Here is a 6504-nt window from a genome sequence, read left to right as displayed (position 1 = left end):
CTTGTCAAGACGTGGTTGAGGCTCTTTATGACTTAAGGAATGAGTACATCGAATTCCCAACAACAGTGGCCGAGACAATGAGGTGTATAGAGACATTTACGGACAAATCACGACTTCCAAACATTGTTGGGGCCATAGATGGCACTCATATCAAAATAGTTGCTCCTAGAGACAGTGCTGTTGATTATTTTAGTCGAAATCAGCAACATGATTTCATTATTCAGGCCGTTGCTGACGGTAAGGGATTATTTCTTGACTTTGCAGCGGGTTATCCGGGAAGTATCCACGACGCTAGGGTATATCGAAACAGCTCGTTTTATCTAAGAGCAAGCAACGGAGATATACTCAAGGAACCCGTTGAAAGAATCGGCATCACAGATATTCAGCCTTACCTGGTAGGAGACAGCGCATACCCTATTTCCCCCTGGCTTATGAAGCCTTATCCTGAAGCGACGCGTGACCCTGGCGAGATAACATTTAACAAGGAACTGTCGTCTGCACGAGTAACCATCGAGTGCGCTTTTGGCTGCCTCAAATGTCGTTGGCGAATTCTACAAAAGCGGTTGGATAGCAGAATAACTTCTTCTGTGAAGATTGCCATTGCTTGTGCAGTGCTGCATAACTTTTGCATTAAAATTGGGCACGAATGGGAGGATGATTTTTACGATGACGATGATGACCGCGGAAACGAACAGAACAATGACTTAATGCAGGACGGGGAAGATATAAGAGAGTTGCTAAAAAACAGTCTATGATTCTTCAAATCCCTTTTTAAAGAGAAGTGTGTGATAAAGATAATTTTTGCATTTACAACAAGAAATCAGTTCAAGCAGTACATTCATTTGTTTCCATAATTTCGTTTGATCGATTCGCAACATAAACAATAACATGTCTTTTGATAATGGTCGATAATGATTGTCTCCCAATAGTCCAAAACAGTCTTGAATTAAAGTTCAGTTGTCTTTCTCATTCTGTTGGCCAAGGATTTTCACAATGGAGCCCATAAATTGGTTCATCATGGCTAGCTGCTGCGTCTGTGATTGTTGCAAAGAATCCATAAATGCTGTAACTTTCTCCCCCTGCTGCCTCATATCCTTTAGAGCCATCTTGAACTCTTCGTCGCTGTCATTATCAGGAGCTTTGCGTTTCGAAGCTCGTTTCCCTTTCTTTGACGCTCTTCTCTTTTCAGCTGGAGTTTGTAGCACATTGGGGCTAGATGAAGTACTGTTCTCGCCAGTAGTATCACTTGATTCAGCTACAATTTGGGGGGCACTTTCGCCGCTGATCCCCGCTTCGGCTACATTATTGAAGGTTACTAGGTCGCGGCATCCAAGGATCTTATCGACCTCATCGTAGTAGACGGATTTCCTAAGGTTTCCCCCTGTTTGGTTTTTGTTCCAATCTTTTGCATTCTTGTATCTTTCTATGATGTACTTCATTTTCCGAATACATTTGTCGGCCGTCTTGTTGGACTGTAGCGCTTTCGAAATCTTCTCAGCGATCCAGGCCCACGTTTTCCTGCACTCTCTGCTTTCTAACTGATCGTGTTTTTCAGCCCATAGTTGGACTAACAGTTTTTCCTCATCTTTAGTCCATCGTTCCTGGGCCTTCTTGTTCTCGGAAGATGTACGGCGCGAAGAAGTTTGGGATGATTCCGGCATTGAGCCGTCTTCGACGAACGGAAAGGATTCTGACAACGAGCCAGAACTTGCGGTTGAAGGAGATGGGCTTGCAGTTCCTCGATCATTAAAATTGTAAGTGCTAGGCAACGGATATATCCATCCTGGTGGATATTGAGGATATTGTTGCCCCATTTCATACGGAAAGTATTGGTTGCCCGTGGCTGGATTCATGTTGTTGCGAAATGAGAACGTGACCAATTTTGCCGCGAAGTCTATAGCATAGAGACTCTGCTACATATCACCTGTCAAATCATTTCCGAATTAAAACACCCTCGCTATTGTTTTCCAAAATTTGTCTCAATTTGGCCTGCTCCAGAGGTAGTCGACGGCATCTTTGAAGTTTGTCCGCCCGCGACCAAATTTTGTCCTTTGGTGAACAAACCGGTCGCACTTGGTTTTTCATTGTGATGACAGATTTTTGACATAAATAAACAGTTTTGACCTCTAGTGCGACTTGGCCCTTAGCCAAAAACAGGCTAAAACGTTTTTTTGAGGGCAATCAAAAAAAAAATCAAGGTCACTCCCTAAAAACTGGAAAAAGAAATCCATTTACCGGTTCAATGACGCTGGAAAGAGCCCAGTTTGACGCCAAACAAACCAAAACATATTTTTTGCGTTATAAGGTTGAGTGGAACGTCTTTTAGCAACCAAAATGCAAACACGCTGTTTTTTTTGCGATATAAAGCTCAAAGAAGCCCAATTTCGTTGTCAACTAACCAAAACATATTTTCCGTCTGAATGAAACTTAAAACAGCGTGTTTTCTCGCAAAAAACCAAGATCGCTGCTTTTTGTGACATAAAGCTGGAAGCTTCTAATTTAGTTGCAACAAAACCAAAAGATGGTTTGGGTAAGATAAAAGGTCAAAAGCGCAGTTTTGGTAGGGAAGAAAGGAAAAGCCTGTTCTCAGAAACATATTGTTGAAAACAGCGTAACCTAGCCGGAAAGAGACCAAAACGTTTTGTTGAGTAAAATCAGGTAAAAATCAGCGTGACTCGCTGCAAACTGGGAGAAAACCTTTTTCCGCTGCAATAACGCTGGGAACAGCCCACTGTTACGGCAAACAAACCAAAACATCTTCTTCCTGCAATAAAGCTAAACGCAACGTATTTCAAACACAGCAAGGAAAAAAACGCTGTTTTTTCTGACACAAGGCTCAAAGCAGCCCAGTTTAGTAGCCAACAAACCAAAACATTTTTCCGGTAATATAGAGCGTCAAATGTGAAGTTTGCTCACGAAAGAAGAGGAAAAGGTTGTCCTCAGAAGGAGGATTCTGGACCAGCGTAACTTAGCCAAACACAAGTAAAAACGTTCTTTTGAGTAAAATCAAGGAAAAATTGGGCGGACTCGCTGCAAACTGAAAGAAAACCTTTTTCCGGAGCAATATCACTGCAAAACACACAACTTTACGGCAAACAGACCGAAACATTTTTTTTTTGTGCTATAAAGCTGAGTGCAACGTGGTTTAGCCAAGTAAAAGCAAAAACGCTGGTTTTTGCGATATAAAGCTCAAAGAAGCTCAATTTCGTTGCCAACTAACCAAAAGATATTTTTGGTGCTATAAAGCTCATGCAGCGTGTTTTCCAACGAAAAACTAAATGGCTGCTTTTTGTGACATAAAGCTTGAACCTTGCAATTTTAGCTGCAACTAAACCAAAACATGTTTTCGGTAAGATAAAGCGTCAAAAGTGTAGTCTACTTACAAAACCGAGAAAATGGTTGCTCTCAGAAAGATAATGCTGAGAACAGGGTAACTTAGCTAAAACAGGCTAAAACGTTGTTCTGAGTGCCCTCAAGTAAAAATCAGCGGCACTCGCAAAAGACTGGAAAAGAAGTTCATTCACCGGTGCAATAACGCTGGAAAAAGCCCAATTTGACGGTAACCAAAGCAAAAACATGTTTTTGGTGCAATAAAGCTGAAAACAGCGTATCTTAGCAATTAAAAAGGGAAAACGCTATTGAGGCTGTTCTCACAAAGATGATGCTGAAAACAGCGTAACCTGGCCAAAAACTAGCAAACCGTTGTCACTTAGTCAATCACAAGAAAAAACGTTGTTTTGAGTAAAATCAGGAGAAAAGCAGGGTGACTCGCTGCAAAGTGGAAGAAAAGCTTTTTACCCTGCACTTACGCTGGAAACAACACATCTCTACGGCAAACAGACCGTTGTGTGAGTGCAACGTGTTTTAGCAAACAAAAAGCAAAACCGCTGTTTTTTGCGATATAAAGCTCAAAGAACCCAATTTGGTGCCAACTAACCAAAACATATTTTCGGTGTTATGAAGCTTGAAGCAGCCTACTTTCCGGGGGAAAACTAAATCGCTGCTTTCTCTGACATAAAGTTCCAAACTTTCAATTTCGTTCGCAACAAACCAAAACATGTTTTCCGATTGTTTTTGAGGGTCAAAAGCGTAGTTCAACTAGGAAAAGAAGGAAAAGCCTCTTCTCAGAAACCTAATACTGAAAACAGCGTACCTTAGCCGAAAACAAACAAAAACGTTGTTTTGAGTAAGATCAAGTAAAATCAAAGTAACTCGCTGCAAACTGACAGCCGGACAATAACACTGGAAACAGCCCAATTTTACCGCAAACAAACCGAAACATATTTTTCCTGCAATAAAGCTACACGCAGCGTATTTTAAACAGAGAAAGGGAAAACGCTTTTTTTGTGTGTATGTGCGTGTGACATAGGGCTCAAAGCAACTTAATTTAGTTGCCAACGAACCAAAGCATTCTTTGGGTAATGTACAGCGTCAAAAGTGTAGTTTGGTAACGAACAAAGAGGAAAACATTCTGCTCAGAAAGATGATGCTGAAAACAGCACAACCTAGCCAAAAACAAGCAAAAACGTTGTTCTAAGTAAAATCAAGTCAAAATCAGCGTCACTCGCTGCAGCCTTGCAAAACACCTTTTCCCGTTGCAATAACGCTGGAAACAGGGCAATTTTACAGAAAACAAGCGAACACATGTTTGTGGTGCAATGAAGCTGAAAGCAGCGTATTTTAGCATTTAAAGAGGGAAACGCTACTTTGTCGTAAGATAAGGCTTAAAAGCAGTTTAATTTAGTTGCCAAAAGACCAAAACATGTCTTTGGTGCGATAAACCTTGGAAAACCGCAGTTTACTTACAAAAGAGTCCAAAGCGTTGTTCGCAGAAAGATAATGCTGAAGACAGTGGTAACTTAGCCGAAAACAGACGAAAACGTTGGTTTAGTGAAATCAAGTTCTACTTAGGGTGACTAGCTGCAAAGAGGCGGAAACGTGTCTTCGGATACAGTTAAGCTGGAAACATGCTTTTGGTGCGATAAAGCTGAAAGCAGCGTATTTTAGAAACCAAAAGGCGAAAACGCTTTTTTGTGAGCTTTAACTCACAATCGCCCGGTTTAATTGCAAACAAATAAAAATATGTTTTCCATTCGATAATGCTCAAAACAGTGTAAGTCGGAAGTTCCACTCAGATGCTGCGAGGCTACACCAGTAATTGCTTAGGGTTATGGTTAGGGTTAGGTTTTGGGTCAGGGTTAGGGTTAGGGTTAGGGTTAGGGTTTGGTTTGGTCAGGTTTGGCTAACCCTACCTGTTTGTAGAATCTTTTCATGTGCAGATATACAGCTAGAACCGGGGACTGAACAACAGATAAGAACTAGAACAGATGGAGGTTACGAACAGAAGCCCTAAAATCCTGGAGGGGTGAAAAGAAGTACAGGGGACTTCTAAGATAAGTATGGCTCATTCCCTTGTAGTACCAGAGGCAGGACAGACTCTTGTTCGAGTGGCCGGCTTCTCCGACAAAGTTCTCACCTTACGATCACATCTCCCTGTTGCTGAATACCATACCGTCAGCGGTGTAAGTGTCAGGGCTACTCCTACCCAAATTGGCAGTCGTCCATTAGCACCTAACCATCCATGCTGGTTAGTTATAGACAGAAAATATTGAAGATGATAAGCAGGAAAGTACAGAAAGAGAGAATAGAAAGGCAAAAGTTATCCAGCCAAGTTCAGATGGGCTTTCAGAGGGGCAGAAAAGGCAATTTTCCCTACTGATAGACCAATATGAGGGCATATTTGCGATTAACAATTCTGATTTAGGATAATTAGATCTTATGGAACACGACATTAACACTGGTGTGAGCATGCTCCCATTAAGCAGCTGCCTCGTCGCATACTACCGCACCAGAGGGAGATCATACATCAACAGCCGGACGAGCCGCTAGCGAATGGTAGAGTTGAAGAGTCGCAGAGCCCCTGGAGCAGTCCGGTTGTTTTGGAGACATGATGGAAGTTACCGTATGTGCATAGATTACTGCTAACTGAATTTGTGTACATCGAAAGATGCAAATACCGTCAGCGAGGACCGATGATGTCTTGGAAGCGCTGGGCGGTGGCCAATGGTTTTCCTGTCTGGATTTGGCGTCTGGGTATCGGCAGGTGCAAGTAAAAACAGAGGACAGACCCAAAACAGCATTCTCGACCCATCGTGGACAATTCCAATGGAGGGTTATGCCTTTTGGACTCACGAGTGGGCCAGCTCGTTTTACCAGATTGATGAATGTAGCACTCAGTGAACTGACTTCGACACACTGTCTTGCGTATTTGGATGATATTATTATCTGGGCCCCTTCCCTCGAGGAACATCTGCATCGCCTACGGTTCTTATTTGACAGGATACGAACTGCTGCTCTAAAGCTGAAGCCAACTCTTGTTGTCTCCTCAGATGGCATCAAAACTGACCCTGACAAGGTCGAGACTGTCAGAACTTGGCCAATCCCAGTAGACATCAAAGAGCTTCAAAGCTTCATTGGTCTTGCCATTACTATAGGCGGTTTATT

The 6504-nt window shown here is 42.3% G+C and overlaps 1 protein-coding gene across 1 annotated transcript; it reads right to left on the bottom strand.

Annotated features, from left to right (window-relative positions):
- Positions 1 to 820: 820 nt before the first annotated feature.
- On the bottom strand, positions 821 to 1853 carry LOC113680225 (uncharacterized). Its single transcript, XM_089191978.1, has one exon. It carries the CDS (start codon positions 1851 to 1853, stop codon positions 954 to 956), a length of 900 nt encoding a protein of 299 aa, XP_089048104.1. The 3' UTR covers positions 821 to 953.
- Positions 1854 to 6504: the final 4651 nt, after the last annotated feature.

Source organism: Pocillopora damicornis, chromosome 13 (assembly GCF_964200805.1).
Source record: "Pocillopora damicornis chromosome 13, jaPocDami1.2, whole genome shotgun sequence".
NCBI classification, from domain to species: Eukaryota; Metazoa; Cnidaria; class Anthozoa; order Scleractinia; family Pocilloporidae; genus Pocillopora; species Pocillopora damicornis.
Note: the sequence above shows the minus strand (reverse complement) of the source record. Positions and strands in the feature narration are given on the sequence as shown.